General features: G+C 41.3%; 1 protein-coding gene across 4 annotated transcripts in view; it reads right to left on the bottom strand.

Moving 5' to 3' along the window:
* The window catches only part of LOC127184986 (F-box-like/WD repeat-containing protein TBL1X), a 162,767-nt gene that overhangs the window by 8,876 nt on the left and 128,977 nt on the right, over window positions 1-24,914 (bottom strand). For all 4 annotated transcript variants that reach the window (XM_051141478.1, XM_051141477.1, XM_051141480.1 and 1 more), the window contains 8 exons: window positions 20,511-20,605; window positions 7,455-7,568; window positions 5,617-5,762; window positions 3,272-3,536; window positions 1,448-1,580; window positions 949-1,090; window positions 609-672; window positions 412-509 (listed from right to left, as the gene is read on the bottom strand). In XM_051141478.1, coding sequence (XP_050997435.1) covers window positions 412-509; window positions 609-672; window positions 949-1,090; window positions 1,448-1,580; window positions 3,272-3,536; window positions 5,617-5,762; window positions 7,455-7,512 — 906 coding nt within the window. In that variant the 5' untranslated portion in view covers window positions 7,513-7,568; window positions 20,511-20,605. The remainder of the gene's footprint in view (window positions 1-411; window positions 510-608; window positions 673-948; window positions 1,091-1,447; window positions 1,581-3,271; window positions 3,537-5,616; window positions 5,763-7,454; window positions 7,569-20,510; window positions 20,606-24,914) is intronic.

Genomic DNA, 24,914 nt, shown 5'->3' with positions numbered 1-24,914 from the left:
ATCAAACTCTAAGTAGTTCCATGGATTTCTGTGAAATGTGCCCCTTTAGCGGGTCTGAGAGAATTATACCATCTGCAGTAGAAAAGGTGGAGTCAAGGGAGGGAAAAAAAGAGCCTGTGACTAATAATTGTTGGATGAAAGCCAACAAGAAACATCCACAACAGTATAATGCTTCCTGTATTAATAAACTCCACTTGGAGATTTTTTTCTCTATCACTGGACTAAGAGTACATTCTGCACAAGGTCTACAGAGGTAAATGTATTATGGGGTGACACCTTGTTCAAAGTCAGCAGTAAGATCAAATCAAAGAAACAGTTTAAATGAGTTACTTTGCCAAAGAAGTCAACAGACTAAAAATAAATCCACATTCAGAAATAAAGGGGGTGTATTTAAAATTGAAACCCACTCACCTTGTCTACACCAGCACTCAAAATATAATTCCCCTTTTTGTTCCACTTCAAGGCAAAAATGGGGCCTTTGTGTTGACCTAAGGTGCTGGCTAGGTTACCTGAAATGGGAAAACACAGACATGGTGACTTCACAGTCACCAACTGTTCTCTCCAGAATCACACACAAAATCAACACACACGAGGGACGCAGAACGTACCATCTTCTGTCCATATTCTTGCAAAACCATCATAGGAACCTGTTGCCAATAGTGTCCCATCGCTCTGGGGGACAGAAAAGGATGATACACATTAGTAACTGGGTGCTTTCCTGATTCTCCTTCCCACATGGGGCTGTATGACAGAACCAGTCCTCTCACAGAGGCAACAGAGTTGATGGTGGTGGAGACAACTACCCCCAGGCTGCTGTCTGTCCACTAGGACCTGATCATGAGCCCCTGGTACCAGTATCCCAAGGTGGGAGCTAAGACAACAGAACTGTCTGCTTCTTTGTGTTTTCATGTACTTCATCTGAATACATGGATGGTAGAAGCTGCTTACATTCCAGTCCAATGAGGTGACATCCTTATTACTGGGAACATCATGTCCCCCTTCGCGTATACAGTGCCTCAGCACAAGCTGTGTGGAGCCCCCGTTGCTGTTTTCATTAAGGTTCCATATCCTTGCAGTGGAGTCTCCAGATCTGCAGAACCAATATGGAGCATTTGACTCTGGTTCAATTGGAAAATGTGACTGATGTGTGACTATGTCTCACATCATTAGCATGCGCCTTGTCTTTTCCACTCTGCTTGTTCAGTTCCCTCCCTCCCTCCCTTCTGCTTATTGACTTGAGATGTGTTTGCCTTGCTCCCCACCAAAGAAATGGCTGGGATGACTGACTTTCCCACAATACAGGATGCATAAAACAGCTTGTTCCTTAGTCTTCACACATTGGGAAGCTATGACAAACAAGTGTGCTTTTCTCAAGGCAGTGCTCCAGGGAAGAGTGAGCTCCCTCATATCCTCCAGACCCAGGTGCATTCCTGCCCCAAATTCTTACCCAGAAGCAAGTAGGTCACTAACAGGATTCCAGGCACAAATGAACACCTCAGACTCATGGCCTCGAAGGACTGTGGCTTTACTCGGTGGAATTTCAACGTCCCCATCTATTTCCATTGGTTTTGAGTGATTATCTGCCAAGCAAACATAAAAACATGGCTCACCAAGCCCATTAAAAGAATACATCCTTAGGAATTACTGTTTTAAAAGTACTTTGTATTTATGTACCAAAGGTGAACTACATCTGATGACTGTAAAAGTGGGCACTTCTGCAGTTTGCACATTTTCTGTTTCTGTTTTGACAATGCTAGTTTGTATATTTGTTACCAAAGTGTGTGTGTGCTGGAAACCTGGTGATCACACATGGATAGAAGAGCAGGTGATGGGACCTTTAAGAAGTGGTGTCTAGCAAACTCTGGTGCCTCATATTTGACCATGTCCCCTGGATGGGGAGACCTGGTGGCACTCAGAGGAAGGAGAGCAGGCTACCAAGAAGAGACTTGATACCCTATGAACATATGAAGGGGGAGGAAGTCCCCCTCAGTCACAGTCATAGGGGAGAGGAATAAGGGGAAAATGGGAGGGAGGGAGGAATGGGAGGATACAAGGGAGGGGATAACCACTGAGATGTAACAAGAATAAATTAATTAAAAAAAATTTAAAAAGGAGGAAAGAAAGAAAAAAAGGGAAAAAAAAAAAAAAAAAAAAAAAAAAAAAAAAAAAAAAAAAAAAAAAAAAAGAAGTGGTGTCTAGTGGAAATTCACTACTAGTTATCTAGCCTGCTCTGACTTCTTGTCTCCTATGATGCCCCTCCACTGTGTTTCTACCTCAATGTCCACCATGGTCATAGCCATGTGTAGGCATTGCCTGCAGGCTGAAGTAAGCCTTTTCTCTTTCTAAACTAGTTGTCTGAGGTATGTCATTACAGGAACACAAAGCTAACTCATACTGTCACTCTCAAGGGAATCATGCAAGAAGGCCAAAGAGATAGCTCAGCCAGCCAGAGTCCTGGAAGACTGATGACCTGAGTTCAATGCCCCAATCCCTGAGTTTAGAAAGAGAACCAACTCCTGAATGCTGTCTTCTTGACCACAGCCCGTCCAGCAGTAGGAAGGAGAAGCTATCTTGCAGTAGCAGACCTTGAAGTCTACAGCAGGCACCCAAGGTGCACCAGGCCAAAGACACTGAGGAAATCATAAACCTCAGTAGATGGTAGTAGAGATTAAGCTTTTAGAAAACACCATGAACAAACACCAGAGGTGTGGGGTGCACACAAAACAAACCCTCTGTGTGTGTGAGCTGCCAGTGTATGTTAAGGCACATGTTCACTTCTGCTCTGCCCAGGTGCAGGGCTGATATGGACATCCCCTTACCTGTTCCAACTCTAGAAATAAGTGTTCTTGGACAATTACTCAATAGAGGCTAAACTGCTGGTGGTTTGCAAAGACCAAGCAATATAATGGCCCATGTCTTGGCCTGTTGCTCTTGAAATTACCTCGGCTTTCTGATTAAGGTACAATTTCTCTTAAGACCTTGAGCATGGGACACCAGTGAGACGCTAGGATTAAAGGGCACCACAAATGATACTTATGGAAGCTCCCCTTGTGTTGTAGACATACACATAGGTGCAAAATTTCCTGAAACCAAGGGACGTGAGTGAAGTCATAGAAGATGGAGATCTTGTGGACAGACAGGAAGCAAAGCCCAGAAAGTCATTTAACAGATTAGTAGCAGGCAGAATTTTAAGCCTATAAACAGATATGAGAGGAAAAACAAACATTTAAAAACAGCATGTCTCTTGAAGACCAGAGAACTCTGCACTTACTTATTGCATGGGCTCCATTCTCTTCCCCATTCACTGTGGCTTCTCCATTCTTTGGTGGGTTTTGCTGGGCAGCAGCTGCTGGTGTTGTGGCTGCTGCGGTTGTGGCTGTGGCTGCGGCCGCCGCCGCTGCCGCTGCTGCTGCATTGGCTTGCTGCTGGGCAAGCTTCTCCCGAAAGGCTTGCTGTCTTGTCTGTACCACATCGGGCATCACAGCATCAATTAACGATAGGGACTCAATGGGACGCCCATCAAATACCGTGCCATCCTAGGAAAGCAAGGCAAGTGTTCCCCATCAGTTACCATGGACCAGAGAAGCTGGCATGGACTAGGAATAAGGTGCTAGGGATTTTGTAGTGGGACAGGGTGAGATGGCAAAAAGGGATGAGGAAGTGGATGAGGAGTTAGTTTGTGGAGAGATCTTCCTTAGATAGATGTCTAGCTAAATTTGGTTATTAGAGGTATCTGAACAGGTTTACTTCTCAAAATCTGCTACTATCAACCAGTAAGGTATAACTGCCTCCTTGATGGAAAAGTCTCAATGTGGCAAAGCCACTTTCAATCATCAACATTGGGAACATGGGTTTATATTGTCATCTACTGGGTGGAGGCAGGTTATGGTGCTCACCATCCTCAGGTGCACTGGAAATCCCTCCTCTTAGAGCATCACCAAGCCACAAAGGTGAGACTGATAGACTAGATGCTACCACCAGATCAGGCATCTCTGCAGTGACCACTATTAACCATGAACGAAGAATGAGCCCAACGTAAAGACAATTGCACCATTCAGAATAGGACTCTTGGGACTCGGGTCTACATGAGTATGCTTTATGAGCTCCTGGGTTCAGTGTAGAGATGAAATGTCATTATGATGCAACCAGGTAACATGGTTACTTGATTCTAAAATGCATTAAAAAAAAAACAACAAGCCTGTACTTTGTCAGGTTTCCATATACCATGAAAACATTTCCACACATCCTTAAAAACACAGGAAGTTCTTTCCTCAAGAAACACTCCAAATATTTGAATCATGAATCTTTACATACCTCCAGGCTGTCTGCTGGATGAAAAACCATATTCCCATATGCTCTGAACTTAAATTATTTCAGAAATGGAGAGGGACAAGTTTTGACTGAATACTATCTAAATAACACATTGCCCCAGGTAGGTTTTTCGTTTGTTTTTGTTTTTAAATTATAATAAAATGTGAAAAATAAGAAAAATAATACAATATAGTACATACAATCTCACCCATCAGCCACTTGGTCCTGAATGGCCAAGGGTGACAAGTCTTGATCCTTCTCTGCCATTTTCCTCTTCCATAGAGAACCACAGTAAATAGACGACTGTGTCACAAAACATGGTCATGTGGCTGAGGAAATGTCTCAGCAGTTAAGAGCACTAGATGCTCTTCTAGATGACCTGGGTTCAAGGCCCAGCATACACAAGCATCTGTAACTCCAATTTGAGGCAACTTCATGCCCTGGTCTTGCTGCCGAAGGCACCAGAAACCCAGTGGTACATAGACATACATACAGGCAAAGCATACATACAAACAAAATAAAATATACTGCCACATTTAGAACCTGTCATCTGAGTTCTTTTTTTAATGCCTGGAAACACATGACAAAGATTATCTACCCGAGACAAACAAAAACCTCTTTGAATGTAAGAGAAACAGAAATCAGACATTACTACTATGCTTCTCAAATTCTAAATATTTGTCGTTAAGCCCATAGATTAATGCTGCTATTAGCTTCGGTAAGAGAAGCCCCCCCCGCCCCCCCCCCCCCCCCGGGTAGTAGTCACTACAGAGAAGTATAACTGATAAAAGTGCTGAAAACAGATAACTATTGAATCTGCAGATCTAAATTGGACGACTATATCATTTGTTCCAAAGCTCAGTCAGGAAACATGGAAGAAGATGGGGAAAAGAGGGAGGATGCAAGAGCCAGAGAAATGGGTAGAGTATTGTGAAATGCTGTCCAAATTTCCCTCTGGTTATGCCCCTGTCAGTTTCACAGAAAATAAAGATTCTCCATGAGCATTCAGTAAGGTCAATCTGCCCAGGGAAATCAGAAAGAGAGTCTGTCTGCTCATGAAAAGCCCTGGTTCAGAGTAGATGAATGTCTGTTTGTTAGTAGAATGAATTGGTTATTTCATCAGCCAACACCTTGCAATTCTGAAAACCCACACAAGGGGGCATCCAAAGCCTGCCTGTTTGTAGTCTCCACTTTTCCTCAGGTACCTTAGAATGAAAGCCTGTGTACTGGAATCATATCATACACACATTCTCCAGACCTGCCAGGGAGGCTGAAACTCTGCCATATTCTCAGGAATGGACATACCTCGTTGATGCTGATCTCTGCCTCCACATATTGCAGTCCCTTCTGAAGAATGGAGATGAGGGCAGCCGGTGGCACTAGTGTCCCATTGATGTTGGACTGGCTAATGTGGCTTTCTATCCCAAACGTGAAGGCGGAGTGGGAAAAACCTGCAGGAAGAGGGGAGCAGAGGTAGGTAAGAGCCAAGTAGGGAGGGAGTGCAGGCTGGAGATGTAAACATGGAGCTGTGGGTGGCAAGGGACTTGGGGAAGGCTGTAGATTTCTGAATTAAGAGTTGAGCAGACAGGGGGAAAAGGAGACACATGGAAGCGAGGAGGACTGGTACTGATATGTAATGAGAAACAGTTTTTGATTGAAAAGCCTGGCTTCCACCTGGGAGGTGGGGAATAGAACTGAGATCCACATCCTTGCACTTTACCCACCAGACCATCTTCCCAGCCCTTAAATGCATTCTGACTGGCATTTCCAACATAAGAAGAGTTTAACAGGAGTTAACTATATCTATTTAACTGTGACGTGTCTCCCCTAAAGGCATATATGCTTAAAGGCTTGAGTGACAAGCCAGTTGCAACAATTGGGTGGTGATATAGAGCCTTTAAGACATGGGACCTAAAAGGAAGAAGTCAGGTCATCAAGGGTGTGAACTATAAGAGGATATCAGGAACTCTCCCACCCCTTTCCATCGTTCTGTCTTTACTTCCTGGCTGCCATGAGGTGAGCCACTTTACCATGCCACATACTCCCACCATGATGTTCTCCCATACTACAGAACCAAAAGCAACAGGACCATAGTAACCATGGACTAAGACTTCCGAATGTCAGAAAAACATTTCCTCCTTTAATTTGATTTCTTGAGGAATTTAGACACAGTGAAAGAAAGCTAACACACGCAACTCTGGAAGGTGGGGACACATTATATATCAGAGAGTGGCCATTTGAAAATAGACTTATTGTAGATATGTTATTAAAATAAGTACACAGAGACCCTAGACCAATATGACCTTTTCTTTGCAAAAGGAAATGAGGAAACATTTGGACATCAGAACCAAGGTAATGTAGCTTTAAGCCAGGGGATGTCAAAGGTTGCCAACAGGCCACCAAAGCCGGGAGAGACATGAACTGACTACCCACACAACCCTCAGAAGTAGATACTTGCCAACAGCATCACCAAAGACTTCTATCCTCCATCAGGGAAGTGAACACAGTGGGTTCCCTATTGGACTGAAGTGGTTTGTTGCTTGAGTTACATGAGTAGGGACCAGGATGGGGTTTAATTAGTATCACTTTATAGGTCCTAAATATTTTCAAGTTCCAAGAGTTAAAAAGTGTTTTACTTGAGAACTAAAATGACTCCTTAGAGAAACCACATTAGACCATGACAAAGTAGCATGTTGCCCCACTGGAGGCTCTCTAAAAACAATAGCTGTTACCCACAAGGATTATTTTTCCTGCCAATAGTAGACATATGTGTCTAGCTTTTTAAACTATATACCTTGAAGCAGTATCTTGACAAGGTCTCACTCACTATTTAGATCAGGTTGGCCTTAATTTAAACTCAGAGATTCACCTGTCCCTGTCTCCAAAGTGCTAAGATTAAAGGCACCTGGGCTCAATTGCTCTTGAATGATTTTCTCTGTCATGAAAACAACGAGCAGGTTCTCCCCACACTCCAACCCAGGAATGGAAGTGCCCTCCAAACCAATGCTCCATCCCTAGAACACTCTTACAAAAGAGTCTTTAGGTCTTTTTGATCATCTGCTAGTCTGGCTTGCACGGGTGGTCAATTGTTCTGCCCAACACATATTTAAAATGAACTTCCTACAGGAAAGCAAGCTAATTACCTGATTCCTGGAGGTAGCGATATACCAGAAAGTTCACCTCGTCGCTGGTAATGCTCATCTTAGCCTCACCTTTCGGTGATGAGGTCTTCGTCTCTATCAAGTGGGAGCCACCCTCTGTTAGAAAAACACCAGAAACACTGATTTGAATATATTGTACATAGATTCAGGACCTTGTATATGTTAGGCAAGTGCTCCACTACTGAGCCACACCCCTTTGAAATGATTTAAATAATGTTTATGTTTTCATACACACGATGAAATTAATGCCTGGTGCACATTGTATTTTATAATTGTGTGTTTATAAAAAAATTTAATTGTAGCTAAGGACCTAGCTTACCTATGTCAATGTTTGATCTCCACCAAAACCGACAGACAAACTGACACACAGATAATCTATATATAACTTACATATAGATAAAAATAAACTGCATTTTTATTCTATATTACAACATCATATACATATTATAGGTTGACCAATTACCATCATATTGTATTATATAAGACAGATGTAGTTGCACATACATGAACATATGAATACATGTATGTGACAGTTGGTTTAATTGTCAACCTGACACAATATAGAGTGGCCAGGCAGGAGAGTCTCAATGAAGGCTCACATAGATCAGGCTGGCCTATGGCCATGCCTGTGAAGGAGTGTCTTTTCTCCCCAACATAATATTTTTTATTGATTCTTTGGGGATATCACATCATGCACCCTGATTGCTAGCCCTTCCCTGTACTCCTCACCATCCTTGTTGCCTCCCCCAAGAAAAAAACAAAACAAAACAGGTGCAATTTGTGCTATCTCTAGATTCACTGGGGCGTGGGCAAACTCTCAGTGGCCTTCTCCCTAAATGGACTGAATCTTCCTGCTGGAAGTCATCTACTTTGAAGGGCAACACCCAGGCATCTTATCACAGTTAAAAGAGTTTCCTATCTAGGCTGTTACTATTTTTGGAAGTAGGGGTGGAAGTAGGGGTTGTCACAGAAGTATTCCACAGGCCTCTTTCTCAGCTGTGCATCTGCAATCATTAATATCTCTGTGAAAGTAACTTATTTGCTCTGTATGGACCCTGGGAGCATGGATTATGGGCTTCCACATGGTTTCTGGTCTCAGCACAGACCACAAACAGGGTTTCTTGAGCTGCAGTAGAGCCACAGACACAATAACACCATCTGATATAGTTGGGATCATGGACCTCAACATGGCTTCTGGCCACAGCATAAACCACAGATCTTCACCCAGCATTCAAAGGTAGCACAGGCCATAGACAGCAACACAGACTCAGAAGGAAAGTCTTGGCAGTGTTAACTGACAAGAGAAAGCCCATCCCACTGTGAGTGGCACCCAGGTGCGGCTGGGCCCTAAGTATATGAATAGAGAAAAAGCAAGCTGAGCACATGCACCCATTCAAATTCTCTCTGATCTTGCCTATGGAGTAGCTACTTCAACTTCCTGTCTTGACTTTTCCTCAATGATGGACTGTATCATGAAATTATAGATATAGTATAAATGAGATAACATAAAATATAAAAAAAAATAGGCCAAATAAGCCCTTTCTCTCAAGCTGGTTTTGTCAGGGTATCTTATCACAGAAACAGAAACGCAAGCTGGGGGGGGGGGGAAGGGGGGAGGGGAGAGAGAGAGACAGAGAGAGACAGACAGACAGACACACAGAGATGAGGTAAAATAAAGAACACAGACAATCAGCTAACTTTGTATTCAGTGAAACCATGCTGCATTGTAATTCAGAATGTGCATCACAATGGAATCCTGCTCATACGGGACCCTGAACAGCAGAAATGGCTGCATCAGCACCTTCTCACACAGAAGACACCTGAGCAGACTGATAGTGATGTCAAGCCTTCCTTGGAAGAATGACAGTGTGGTCCTAGGGAAATAATGCATCACAGTGCCTTTTACTGAGGAACTTTAAAGAGGTCTCTACCATATACCTAAAGGTCACTTGACCTACAGGGTATGAGAAGCCCCAAGGATAGTGATCAGGTGTGGGCCAAGTAGCTATACATGTCACCTTGATATCATTTGTGTCAGGGTTCCAGGTGAAGAGGTCCCAGGAACATGGAGGACAGAGAGAATCCCATGGAATCTATTAAGAATGATGAATTAACATTGCATTGCATGTAAAAAAAAAAACCTAATTAAAATATATTTTTTAAAATGTTTATCTTCCTTTGGTGACAGTAATGTATTTGTGCAAAACACTGCCACAAAAATTTGACCTGCGATTTCTACTTGGTGCCTTAGGGGGAAGAAATAGAGACTCAGTAAATAGCTATAAATTCACAGTGCAAGCTAACAAAAATATAACTTAAGGAAATTAGGAAATGCAGCAACGTGTGTAGGAAAACACTGGGGCCTCCTGATCAGACCAGCAGACTTGGTGAGGCTGAGTACTGTCATAATGATGACAGTCCTAGCTGCAGTGACAGGCTTACAGTCTCAGGCTTTCTCTATATCCCATACGGCTTGCACAAGATCAAGCCAGTCACCATTCCAGCATGCATGGAGGAGGAACTCACAAGGCCCCACACCTAGCTGAGGAGCTATTGACAGCTGATGGCTACTAGGCGAGGAAGAATATGATTGCTTTAAGGGTAGGCTGCCCATGCTGCAGTGGATGCCCCCATAACTATGCATATGTGGGCAGTGCCAATTGGGCTCTGCGTTATATATAAAAAGAGGACAAGGGGCTGGAGAGATAGCCAGAGGATCTGGGTCTAATCCTCAGCACATATGCAGCAACCCCTAACTGTTTCTCACTTGAAGCTCAGGGAATTAGATGCCTCATTCAGGCCTCTGTAGACACTGCCATTGGCTGTATGTTCTATACATTTTTTAATGAAAGGAAAAAAAAAAGAGGATGTGGGAGGTAGAGAGATCCTAGCAGTTAAGAGCATTTGTTGCTCTTGCAGAGGACCCAGATTCTATTCCCAGCATCCAAATGGCAGCTCACAAGTTCTCTAGTTCCAGAGGATATGACACCCTCTTCTGGTCTCTGTAGGTACTGCACACACCTGGTACATGCACCTATATGCAGACCAAACCAAACCAAACCAAACCAACAAGAACAACCAACCCAGCTGGGCGGTTGTGGCACACGCCTTTAATCCCAGCACTTGGGAAGCAGAGGCAGGCGGATTGCTGTGAGTTCGATGCCAGCATGGTCTACAAAGCAAGTCCAGGACAGTCAAGGCTACACAGAGAAACCGTGTCTTGAAAAACCAACCAACCAACCAACCAACAACAACAAAAAAACCCCACTCATATACCTAATATAAAAAGTTTTTAAAAGTTTGTTTTTAAAAATAGGAAATGAGACTGGGATTCTCTGGAGTTGGAGATCGTAGAAGTGATGAGCTACCTGGTGTGGATGTTAGTTAGCACAAGCAGTATGTATTCTTAACCACTGAACTGTCTCTCCAGGCCCCTATTTTCTATGTTTTAAAGACGAACATTCATCAGAATGTATTTCAGAGTCTCCTATTTACCACCTTCCATGAATACATAGCTAGCCTGGAAAATAATTCTAAAAGGTGTAGTTCACTTGTTTTGGTAAGACTCATTTTTAATATTTTCTTTCTGTCACTCTAATAACCCAATAAAACTTCTGCTGGAATGGTGACTGGTTTGATCTTACACAAGCAACAGCTACTATGAAATTGGAAATTCAGTGATCATGTAATGCTCAGAAGATACTGTTTTGCAGCAGTCCCCAACTACCAGCATTTACAGTCTTTGCACCTCTTCTGCAATATTCTCTGTGTCTTGGGGATAGAGGGTATGTGATAGATAATCTGTGTTAGCCAGTAGTATTATCCAACAACTCTGAAAATGTTGCTAAAATTAGCCAAAGAAGACATGTGAATTAGTAAGGAAAACATACCACAGTCACCACATAGACTCAGGCTCTGTTTTCTAGTAAGAGTTCATGAGGGCTGGAGAGATGGCTCAGCGGTTGAGAGCACTGACTGATCTTCCAAAGGACTTGGGTTCAATTCCCAGCACTCACATGGCAGCCCACAACTGTCTAGAACTCCAAGATCTGACACCCTCATACAGACAAAACACCAATGCACATAAAATAAAAATAAATACATTTTAAAAAGCAAGAGTTCATACCAGTGGTTGTCACTCAGATTCCATCAAAGAAAGCAGCAATACAGAGACCCATGCTGGCCATTTTGTCCCCAGCCACTTACAAATGGGAACCCAGCTTTCAGTTAACACTTGATCACTTAGCAGGACAGCACCTACTTCAGCTAAACTTTCTGCAACCCTCCTGGTTACAAATAAAAGAGAATACTTGCTATGTTCATAGATATGCCTAGCCCCAAAAAGAATGGAGACGATAAGATGCTCATCTGAGTTTTATTTTGTCACCTGAACTAGTTTTCAGTAGAGACACCTTCAAGTAGTGAGGTCTTTGAAGTTGAGATTGTACAGGAAAGGAAATAATAAAAACAACTTAATTCCATCTGGATTTGAAGCCACAACTAAACCAACGTCTTTTCCTTCCTTCCCTGTTCTGCAAAAGAAAATTGCATAAAGGTTGATGGCATCTCTGAAACTCCTGCACTAGAGAGAGGTAGCAATAGAAATAATGATTTGGATTAGAGATCTCAAGAAATTAAGGGAACATATGTCTACCTGTTTTTGTTTATCTTTTTTTTCAAGACTTCAAGGTTGCATAAGTTCCTTTCCTTCACAAAATAGGTCAAGATTCACTATCCACAGGCAGTTAAGTCATTTATTTGGTGCTTACAGTATTCAATAGCTATTATTCTTGGGGAAAGAACAGGGTTGCTCAAAAAGTGTAAAAACATCTAAAGTTGCTATGTAGTATTTTTTAAAATGGAAGTCTAAGACTTCCCTGGCTCAGAGAGATGCTGCTGCTGCTGTAAGGACAGAGAGAACGAATTCATTACTTGCCACAAGAGGGCAAATTTGTTCTTTAGTGGAGAAGATGGTGCAAGGTGCTCACATTTTAGTGTGGGTAATACATCTGACACATCATTATATGGCAAAAATTCTCCTTTCACAGTTTGTCCCATGATTCAGAGAACTTTTATGGCCATGACAAGCTGCCTGTGTTTCTCAGGGAGGCAAGAAAGTGTCTCATTCCTGCTATCAGCGGTTTTTGTTTTTTTTTTTTTTCTTCTTTTTTTGTTTTTTTTTAAAATACGCTGCAAGAATCTGTGGTACAAAGGAATTATCTATTGAGACACAGGACTCAGGGTCCTATTTCCATGAGGACCTAAGAGAGGCAACCAGAGGATAGAAAATGGTCTCAAAGAACCCCTTCCACCAAGGGCAGGGAATCCAAACACACTACATGTATGTATGAACACCCCAACAGCTCTTAATACCCTGGCTTCTTCTTCTGTAACATCTTTAGTCTCTAAATTTTCATTTTCATTTCATAGTTGGTAGCTACTTTTTAAGACAAATCTCTTTTCATTAGTAAATATTCAGCCTTGGAAATTTCCTCATGGTGCCAACAACAGACTAATACAATGATCCTTGAGGTCCTCTCTTTGTATGTCTTTCCTGCTCTTCTGTAGATGCTCCTTTGCTTGTACATTAGATTAACAATGGGTGAAAGGAAGGAGATATAGAAAACCAAAAAGTAGCCAATGTGCATTTTATAGTTTGATCCCAATTGTGGAAAATATGCAAATGAGGAAAGGTTGGGAAGAAATAACACACAATGGAATAAGATGTAGTCATTAATACAATATTTAGGAGAAGATGCCTGTGATAGTGTTGTGTAGAAAAAGCAGGTGTGGGTTAGGCAGATGGCTCAGCGGGGAAAGTGCCTACTATGGCAACATGAGGACCCTTGGGTCAGACCCCCCAGATCCATGTAAAAGTTTGGCATGCTTATATTGTGTGAAGAATAATCTTAAATTTGAATTCTATACCATTGTATCTAAAATTAAACTTATTTTGCATCTATATACAAAATTCTATACCAGTGAATTAAAAATAACCTTGTGAATGACAATTAAGGCATTAAGTTGAGGAGTAGATTCACTAATCTACTTTTTGTCCTATCTTCCCTATATATTTTTATACCTCTCTTTTTTTCTTTTCTACCTCATCTCCAAACCTAAGGTTTCCTTCCAATACTTTGAAAGTGCTATTGCAGGCTGTTTATGATAAATAACTTATACAAGTTAACTGTTAGTCGATCAAACCATGGTCATATCAATTGCTAGTCTACTTTTATCACAAGAACATCTTATGTGAAATAGATAGATATGATTCTATAGAAAGATAAGGTAAAATAACTAGATAAGGTCTTCAAAAATCTCAGAAACATACAGAATATGGGATTTAAAAATGTATTTTTTAAATTATTTTAAAGATTCGTTGACAATAAGACATGTTAACTCCTGGCAATACCAATCCTACCTCAAAGAAGATGATGAGCACCAAAGAACCTCCTTATGGAGATGGCTTCAAATAAGCCAATGTGTAAACTGTCCTCATTTCTACCACACACAGAATTATGCCTAAAAAAGGGCAAGCTTGGATGCAGGCAGAGTCAATGGCCAAACTCTGCCAAGACAGGGTAAGCAAGTCCTCAACAGTCCTTCCCTCACAAATACGTCTGTCAGATATATTGGGCCAGAAGGCTGAAGATGATGCTCCAATGTTATAGAGAGTTTTGGGTGACTGTTCAGGTAGAAAACTGTCTCTGTCATCTTCTCATTTGGGAAGCTGCTAACCTGCACTCCCAGCATACTCATGTAATTAATTTTATTCCTTCTCAAGTCTCTGATGGGGTTGAAGACCAGAAAGTTTAGTTTTACAATTAAGCTTAGTTGTTTAGGGGTTAAGATGTTTTTAGGTCTAGATAGATGTATTAAGTTGGTAAGATGAGATATGATAGATATTGATTTACATTCAGAATTTTTGATGCACCAATATAGGAACAATGCTTTCTTCAACATTGCCAAAACACATAGCCAAAGTACTATGACTGTAACATTTATATAATTCCTGACTGTTTTGTGGTTCTTGCTGTACATAGTTTATTTTTTAAAGTTTTTTTATTAAAAATTTTTTTCTGAGACATGGTTTCTCTGTGTAGTGTTGGCTGTCCTGGACTCGCTTTGTAGACCAGGCTGGCCTCGAACTCATAGTGATCCGCCTGCCTTTGCCTCCTGAGTGCTGAGATTAAAGGCGTGCACCACCATGCCCAGCTGGTAGTTTACTATATATATGTTTAATAATATAAATGTATATGTAAAAAATAAAAAATATTTAATAAGAAAAGTTTAACATGCCAGTGCAACATACTGTAACCTCAGTGCTATGGGACAGAGATAGGCAAAGCCCTGGACTTGGTGGTCAGAAAGCCTTGGCAAAACATTCAATTTCAGGTTCAGTGAGAGACACTGTCTCAAAGAATAATGTGGAAAAGCAATAGAACACCTGACATGGACGTCTGGTCTCTACATGAGCCTGCTTGTGTGGGCAGGCACACTCCCAGATATGGGTGCATACTCAATCCCCATGCACAAATCAATCAACAGAAAAAGGAGGTATGTGCATGGCACTGCATTTTGTTTTGTGTTTACTCCCTCCTCTTCATTCATAACTAGCTCTATGGGGAACAGACTTATGTTGAATTTACATCTCTATGTGTGCATTTTGTATGTTCCATTTTTTATTATAAACACAAACTGTTTTATGTGTATTAAAATGTAATTAAAATCTGGCAATGACTAAGTACACGGTTGGGGGAAAGAGAGAAAGGGAGTCTTCTGTTAGAAAAAGAACTCTGTTTTTCACATAAGATTATTTCCACCAGAAGGTGTGCCAAAAAGGGTTGTTATTGTGCCTGCCTGCCTTCCTGGGTTAATTAAAATTTGCCCTCCCAAGGTTTTCCACTAGACTCTATGTGCATACCCAAGACAGATACTAATGTTACACAAAAGGCATGCAGGAGGCAGACCCAGAAGTAAACATTCTTGTACATGTTTACCTGGTTAAGAGCACTTCACACTAGTGAAGGATATGCACGAGCCAAGCAGCAAGATTTTCTTAAATCTGTTCTAAACACTGATTCCTGTCCTCTAGAACTGGCAAATCAGGTGGCTTGGGCGATACCAATAGACAGGCCTAAGCTTGTCTGGGAACCAGGCTCAGCTGCAACTGTTGAGGCTTGGCTCCAGTGACCTAACTCCTCTACCTTAGCCTCACTTCCTAAAGTGCCAGTAACATCTCAGACTAGTACCACCATCTGGATACCAAGTGTTCAAGCACATGAACCTGCTGCGGGCATTCACACCATAACATCTGAAGAGCCTCTTTTCTATACCTGCACACATGCGCACTAAATTTTGTGATTAAGTGTTTCAAAGTTTAAATTCCACAGCCAAAAGACTGGTAACATTTTTGTGGTTTTGTTTTATTGCTTGTTTGTTTTTTGAGACAGGGTCTTGTTTATATACACTAGATTGACCTTAAACAGACAATTATCCTAACTCAGCTTTCTGAGTCCTGGGGTTAAAGTAGTATATGATCATACCTGGCTCAGGACTGAGAATATTTTGTGTAGTGTTTGTGTGGAGTATGTGTAGGCACATATGTGTATGCACATTCAGAAGCCAGAGGAAGAGAATAGATGTCGGTCTATTGTTTTTTACCTTAATTTTTGGCATGGGCTATCTCATTAAAACTGGAGGTTGAGCTGGGCGGTGGTGGCATACGCCTTTAATCCCAGCACTCCGGAGGCAGAGGCAGGTGGATCACTGTGAGTTTGAGGCTAGCCTGGTCTACAAAGCGAGTCCAGGACAGCCAAGGCTAACACAGACAAACACTGTTTCGAAAAATAAAAAAATAGAAAGAAAGAAAGAAAGAAAGAAAGAAAGAAAGAAACTGGAGGTTGCTGAAAATAAATTAAAAAAAAAATAGGGTATCAAGTCTCTTCTTGGCAACCTGCTGTCCTTCCTCTGAGTGCCACCAGGTCTCCCCCTCCAGGGGACGTGGTCAAATGTGAGGCACCAGAGTACGTGAGAAAGTCATATCCCACTCTCCACTCAACTGTGGAGAATGTTCTGACCGTTGGCTAGATCTGGGTAGGGGCTTAAAGTTTACCACCTGTATTGTCCTTGGCTGGTGCCTTAGGTTGCCAAGAAGAGACTTGATACCCTATGAGCATATACAGGGGGAGGTAATCCCCCTCAGGAACAGTCATAGGGGAGGGGAATAATGGGAAAATGGGGGGGGGGGAGAGGGAAGAATGGGAGGATACAAGGGATGGGATAAACATAGAGATGTAACAAGAATAAATAAATTTTAAAAATAATAAAATAAAAATAAATTAAAAAGAAAGAAAGAAAGAAACTGGAGGTTGCTATTTAGGGTACACTGGCTGGTCAGTGAGCCTTTGAGATCTACCAGTCCCTCTCCTGCCTCAGCACAAGGTTTACAAGTAAACACTTAAGACCATCACGAGACCAGGATACAGAGAAGGGGAGGAAAGGGATCATTCTGTGCTCTCAGTAGGTATTGACTATTTTAATTTATTACAATTTATTCAGATTACATCCCAATTGTTATCCCCTCACTTGTATCTTCCCATTCCCACCCTCCCTCTTCTGCCCTATTGCCCTCCCCTAGACCTCTGACAGGAGACCTCATCCCCCACCATATGACCACAGCCTAGCAGGTCTCCTCCTGGTAGCCTGCTTCCCCTTCCTCCGTGTGTCTGCAGGGCCTCTTAAATGTCTATTGCCACACTGCTCCTAGCTTATGATCCTTGGAGGGAGGGCAAAGTCAAACCCTTCTATTCAGTATTCACTGCACCCAATTTTTCCTTGGGTGTTACGAATCCACTCAGGTCCTTATGCTTACATGATAGGCACTTTACCATCTGAGCCATCTTCCCAGGCCCAAGATGTAAAATAAAAGAAAAAGGCAACAGCAGCAGTGAGCAGGGCCCCTCAATCTCAGTCCTGATAACAGAAGGCAGAACATTCTTTGTTGTAAGGCTTGTGGAGCCTGTCTCTGAGAGTGGAGATTTTTTATCTCCAATCCAAAACAGCTACAACAGGTGAGAAGCCATTGTGTTTCACCAGCTTGAGATTAGCAACACACAGCCCAGTGCCAGAGTTCTTTATATACACAAGCTGATTGGCAGTCAGCAAGTTCAAATGGCTTCAACAAATGGCCCACAACACATAAACCATTAGAAAATGCTTGCTGACCACTATGGACTGAATACAACAGTTTAAGTGTGCCCCGGAGCATTTAGATGTTGAGAATAGTATGCCAGTGGACATTTAAAAGGCAAGGCCTCCTGAGTTCACAGATTGGCCCTTCCCCTCCTCTGTATCCTGGTCTTGTGATGTAATCTCTCTTTTATGAATTCCTACCAGCATGATGTGATGGCCACGAGGACAATACAGCTACAGGGTCCCCACATGATCCAGACCTATATATAATGATTGGACTTTCAGGTTCCAAAACTGTGAGCTAAACAAACGTGTAATATTTTAGTAAGTAGCCAGCCCCACACATTTCCTTTTAGTAAAAAACAAACAAACAAAAAACCCCAAAGCAACAATAAGAACAACAACAAACACATAAAACAAACAAACAAAAAACCAGACTAACACAGTGACCTTCTAATCTCACTTGGTCTTTCCTAGTCTAAGGTAGGTTTTTCCATTTCTACAACAGAAAACAACTGCTTTTACTACAACAAGAACCACAATATTTCTTTTTTTTTTTTTTTTGCTTTCTCTCTTTATTTTATTTTTTAATGTTTTTATTGAAAAATAAAATTATTCATATTACATCTCAATTGCTATCCCATCCCATGCATCCTCCCATTCCTCCCTCCCTCCCGCTTTCACCCCATTCCCCTTCCCTATGACTGTGACTGAGGGGGACCTCCTCCCCTTGAATATGATGCTAGGGTATCAAGTTTCTTCTTGGTAGCCTGCTGTCCTTCCTCCGAGTGCCCTCAGGCCTCCCTATCATGGGGACATGGCCAAATAAGGGGCACCAGAGTTCGTGTGAAAGTCAGTCCCCAGTCTCCACTTAACTGTGGAGAATATTCTGTCCCTTGAAGAACCACAATATTTCAAACATTTTTGGATTTACTTTTCTGCTTATCAGTTGATGGTCATCTTTTGTCTGCTCTGGAAAATGATGTCCTGATTACTGGTTTGTGTGTTTGTGTGGACGTGGCTTGTTTCTTCGGTGTATTTATTTTGGGGTGGAGTAGATCTGGAATAGTAAAGAACTATTAATCTTTTTTAAAGGAGCTACCGTGTCTATAGTTTGGGAGCTTTAACTTTTAAAAACTTTTATTATTTTATGTGGAGAGACATATTCTGCCTGCATGTATGTCTCTATGCCACATGTGTGGCTGGTGCCCACCAGAAAAGAACATCAGATTCCCTGGAACTGGAGTTATTTATAGATGGTTGTGAGCTGCCATGTGGGTTCTGGGAATCAAGCCTGAGTCCTCTAGAAGAGGTTTATCTTCTGAAAATGATATAGCAAGACCTTCCAAAGGTTAATTTAGTAAATGGGTGCGTGGTGTGCACATGTGGATCTGTGTATAAAAACATGGAGGTCAGGGGTCAATTTCATGTGGTGTTACAAACACAGCTGCCTCACATAAATTCACATGGGTTCTGAGATCTGAACGCAGGTCCTTATGCTTCCTTGCAAGGCAAGTACTTTACTAAGTGGGCCATCTCACTGCCTGTATGTGTCAGATTGTTTTAAAATTTGGAAAGCTTTATGGAATTTTAGAAGTGGATCAGAGTTACAAAAAAGGCATTAAAAGTGTAGCTGAACATAAAAAATATGCAAATAAAACAAAACTCGGAAATAAAAAGCAACAATTACTTATTTGCTTATTTATTATTTTGCTCCAGTGCTCGGGATGAAACCTGGGGTTACATGCATGATAAGCTGATGCCCTAAAGCTGAGCTGTACCCCTTAACTCCAAGGTAAGAACTTCACAGTATTGATTTTGGATGCACATTTCAAGTGATCAGTTTGCGAACACACCACTGTCTGCTCTCTGGTAAAACCTGGCCTGTGTCTAGATTTATGGAGGGTAATCTGCATGGCTTCCTACAAAACTTCAAAGTCAGCCAGCAAGTCACTCTGCAGACAGACACAAATCATATTCACAAATGAATGAAGCAGAGAATTCACATGTGGGATTGAAATAAAAGTTATACTCCTGTGCCCCATTCTAATAAAAGTTGCAGCTTACTTGGAGCTCGATATTGACAACAAAGATTGATTTTTGAATGTGTTATCTCCTCCCAGTAACACCTGGAGAAGTTTATTTTAGCTCAGCCAAAGGTGAGAAGGAACCATGAAAACCCTAGTAGGTGACTGATGTTCCTTCCTTCCCTCCCTCCCTCCTTCAATTTCAGCAGAAATACCTGCAACTTCTTTTTTTTTTTTAAGAGAACAACTTTTTTACTAATTTATTCATATTACATCTCAATGTTAGCCCGTCCCTTGTATCCTCCCATTCCTCCCTCCCTCCCGCTTCCCCCTACTCTCCAAGTGAGACCCTTTATGTGCAGAAATGTCCACAAAACCTGCTCTAATAATTAAAGTGTGGTTAATGAAAGGAGTTTTAAGCGTGCTCTCATATTTTCAGATGATATTTTAATGTCTTGTTTTGTAAAACATTGTTCTCTCTTCTTCAAGAAAGAAGGGTTTGAATATTGAAAAATAACAAATGTACATAAATCACAAACGGGTGAGACTCCTACAATACTTTTTGATTTTTTTCAAAATCTTGTTAGTTTTAAAATCTAGACTTAGAAATCTTGGAATACTCTAATTATGCAATGTTTTATTTTGGTATAAAATAAGAACAATAAAGAAATGCCTAACCATCACTAAAAAAGCGCAACTTCTTTATTAAAATAGAATTTGGAAAAAAGCACAGAGCTTTGCAGAACACAGGCCCACTTCTCAAATGGTCTGCAAGCCCAAGGTAGAGGGACCCCATGGAAGGGGGCTGCTTACTTACCGTCACAGTGAGTGCATGTGTAGACCTCTGGAGCAGTGGGCCACCCAGCATCCGATCACACACCTTGAGAGGTTCCTGCAAAGATCAGGACCACCCTGCAGAGAAACAGAAAGATTTGCAAACAAATGTCATAAAGGCATATCCCCGTTTCACCCCTCCTGTTCCTTTAGGGATCCTTCTCACCCTAAGTCAAATTTTACACATTTTACTCATTCATCATTTTTGTCTTCACTTTTTAAATGAAGATACAGGTTTTAAATGCAAAGAATATAAGATGGAATGGGGATTAAAATAGCTGGCTAGGCACTATTGTGCGTGTAGCAATTCTGACTTGATAAAAATCACTACTAGCACAGATTTTGCTGCTGCTTTTACTTAACAATACTGTCTTAGGAGACATCTTGGTTTTTAGGACAGTGCTTTATGCAACTGACAATGTGTGCACACCCTCAGGTAAAGAAAACGCAGCGAAGTTCAGGGAAGCCTCAGATACCCGTGCTGACCATTTACAGAATACCTAGTATATTTGTTAGTACGTCGGCAAAGTGTATGTTTGGCTCCTTTAAAAGCAAAGGGATCATCAAATAATATATCTTTATTCTTTTGTTTTCCTCAGTGCTAGGGGTAAACCCTACAGCCCTGCAGGAGTGAGGCAAGAGTTCTGCCACTGAGCCACACCCCAGACCCACCATAAACTTTTGAGTGGTACTTTCATGAAATGTCATTCGAAAGAGTTCTGCCTGGGTTGATTTTAATTTACTTGATTACTTGCTTAGTGTGCATCTGTGTGTGCACTTTGGCACCCAGAAGACAATTTCCCAAAGTCAGTTCTTTCCTTCTACTATGTATGTCCCTGGGATGAAACTGAAGCTAGCCAACAAGCTTGCTGGCAGGTACCTTTATCCTCTAAACTATCTTGTAGGATCCTGAAGTAATTTTGAAGAATCTAGCCTCCTAGCACATGAAAACATCTTCCTTTACATCAAATCAAAATTGCTTTCAGAGGCCGGAAAGATGGCTCAGTGGTTAAGAGCACTTGTTGCTCCTAAAAAGGACCCAGGGTCAGCTTCTAGCACCTATATGGTGAGGTGGTTCATAACTGTAACTCCTGTTCCAGGAGATATAATACTCTCTGGCCTCTATAGGCACGAGGCATGAATGTGGTGCACACACATACATGCAGAAACTCACATATACACATAAAAATATTTTTATCTGTTACTTTTTCAGTAACCAGGAATATAAATCATGTAACTAGCAGTTGCCTGATGAGATGTACTCTTATCTTTGCAAAATTTTTTAGTTGCGAATGAATTCAGCTTCCTATAGTTTAAACTATCCACAAAGCATGAGAAAATACAAGAACCAAGGAAAGTGAACTTCTGTCTCTCAAGTTCTTTATCATCTGGAGCAATAGTTAAAAGGTGCAGGTTTACTGTAACTCAAAGCCACCAGTGAACTTGAAGGGAAAGGGCTGCTTATTACCGTCATAAACTGTTTTTAGGAAATTCAAGCAAATCATTCCTATAGAGTCATGTTTATAGTTCTGCTGTTTAAAAGAAGGAAATGAAAGAAATTTGACAGGCAAGTTCACGGGCCTTCAAATTTCATTCATTCATATTTTAAAAATGGAAGAAATCTTTAGAATTTTAGAAATAAACATATGACTATACAAAATTCACCTGCAAAATCTCCAAGTGGAAATTAAAAGGCCCTAATCAGAAAATAGTATGCAAAAAGGAGTATGTTTTATTTTTAAAAACAAACAAACAAATTTTGATATTTAAAAAATCGTCTCCCCCTAAAAAAATCCCACTAGGAAGGAGGAGCTGTTTGGAATACTATGCTGCATGTGCATAAGATTGAGGTCAAGGTCCAGCACCCACATGGCAGCTCCAATGAACTCTCTTTCCTGAGAACACTGGTTTCCTCAGGTACACGATACCCATACTATACACATGCAGGCAAAGATTCCTACACATCAAGGAAAAAACCAAATCTTTTTAAAAAGGAAGATATGATAGAAAAGGGAGAAAACTCTTTAAAGAAAGCTGAAGGGGAAGAAAAGGTAAGCTGTAAATTATGGGGTTGAGGGAGGATAAGTCTTATGATGAAATAGCTAAATGCTACAAAGTATCAAAATATAAGTAACTGTCACCACAATAATCTCCAAATTGCCTGTAAATTAAAAGATTCAACCCCATCATAATTCAATAAGCAATTAATATACTAACAGTTCTTATTACAAGCTGTTCAGAAAAAACTTTAGAATTGAATTCCTATTTTCCTTGGTCCAAAACAGATGGTAACTCACAAATCAGAGTTTCAAAACTGAACACTATCTTTTATATATGTTGTGAAACTCTGTAAGCCTAATTGACTTTATCATCTGTGTGTGATCAACACACACACACACACACACACACACACACACACACACACACACACACATTCACGCACAGGAATTTATGACTTTGGTTAGTAACATTTTTCTGGTTATACAACCTGTTAAAAATAATAAGTTGATCGTGAAGAACAATGAATTACAACAAGAAACTAATCCTTCTAATGGCTATTTTAGACCGATTTTCTCATGATTAGTACCTAAAATGGAACATCATCTATAGTTAGTATTCTCAGGCTGGGGAGATGCCTCAGTGCATAAAGTGCTTGCCTTGTAAGCATGGCAACCTGAATTCAGAGCCCCAGAACCCATGTAAAACTTGAGCATGGCAGAGAACATCTGTAACCCCAGTGCTGTCGGATAAGAACAAACATCACTGGGGCTCACTGGCCTAACAGTCTAGCCAATCAGTGAGCTCCAGGTTCAGTATAAGTTTGCCTTGGTCATGGCTGTTTATCAGAACAATAGAAAAATAACTAAGAGATTCACTGTATTCCTACTGTTTAGCTTATTTCCTAGGTTGAACACAGAATTCCTGGGGTCTAAGGTATCCCCCAACCTTCTTTTCTCCCTCCCCCCAATTCTGTATTTCCTTCTGTCATATTATCCAAAGCATGCACTTTTTTTGGTCTCTTGCTAAAGGAAAAATGCCATCCCATGTTGATTCCTGCACTGTAGGTTGTACACACAGTATGTACAGTAAATGTACCTTGAAGGAGGGGTAAGGGAGGTAGAGAGGGACAGTGGATGGACCCATATATGGTCACAGAGCACTGCAGTGGCTGATAAAACACTTTAACACAGCAATTACACAATCTCTCTGCCACTTTTGTTTTCTTCCTGTCTGTCTATATTGCAAAATACCAGAAGGAAGTAAAATATTTTCACAAGGATACTAGAGTTCACAAAGATCTCTTTGGAATCCTTCCTGTGTGGGTTGGAATCCACGGACTTCCACATGCTAAGCAAGTTTTCTACCACTAAGCAGCATCTCTAGCCAGTTCTACTTTTCTTTTAAGACAGTATCTCATAAATTAATGATGCTCACTAGCCTTGAAAATAAGACACTTCTGCTTCAGCCTTCTCAATGCTGGGGCTACAGGATTGTTAAGCAGGTATTCTTTCTGCACTTCTGATGTGACATCTCAGTACACTAATAACCTATTTGAGTGCTCATGCGCCAGCATCCACCTACTTTTCTACACTCTAACTCTTTATCTAATTACTATTGGGATGCCACACAGATGTAGCAAACGTCCAAACTCAAGAATACCCTCTATTAAGGTCCATTCTAACGTCAAACAGATAGGTTTCTCCATTCTCACTTTGCTCTAAACCTTGTTCATCATGTCATAGTGCTTCAGAACAGCTCTGCACATCTGAAAACTACACTAAAGAAATTTTAGTTTTATTTACTTGTTTGGGTCTTTTGTTTTGAGTCAGGGATCTCATATATGGTCCAGGCTGGCCTTGAATTTAATAACCTTCCTGTCTCAACCTCTGGGATACCGAGGCTACAGGAAAACACTAGGACTATGGGGGTGGGGGGCTTTAGATAAGCATCAAGACCAGAGGCCTACTCTGGAACCTCAAGTGAATGTTCTGGGATTAGACATGAGTGCAGGGATTGAGGGCGAGTGCTACAAAGAGTACATGGATCACAAGTCAGTGCTGGGATTACAAGTGAGCTCTGGGACCACAGGGACCATAGGCAATCACTGCGATTTCAGATGAAGGTACTAGATGCACAGCAAGCTCTGGGATTAACAGCATATACCATAACACCTAGCCCACCAGAAGCCCAGGCATGAACTTTTTAGCACATGTGCATACATGTGTGTAACCAGAGGTTACTATTGGGTGACTTCCTTGATTGTTCCACACCTTATTTACTGAGGCAGTCCCTCACTGAACTGAGAGCTCATCTGTTGAGCTAATCTAATTAGATAACTTGCTTCAGGGATCTCCCATCTTCCTGTGGACTGGGCTTATAGTCAGGC

This window comes from Acomys russatus, chromosome X (assembly GCF_903995435.1).
Source record: "Acomys russatus chromosome X, mAcoRus1.1, whole genome shotgun sequence".
Lineage (NCBI taxonomy): Eukaryota > Metazoa > Chordata > Mammalia > Rodentia > Muridae > Acomys > Acomys russatus.
The sequence above is the reverse complement of the archived record's forward strand: the minus strand, read 5'-3'. Positions and strand labels throughout refer to the sequence as shown.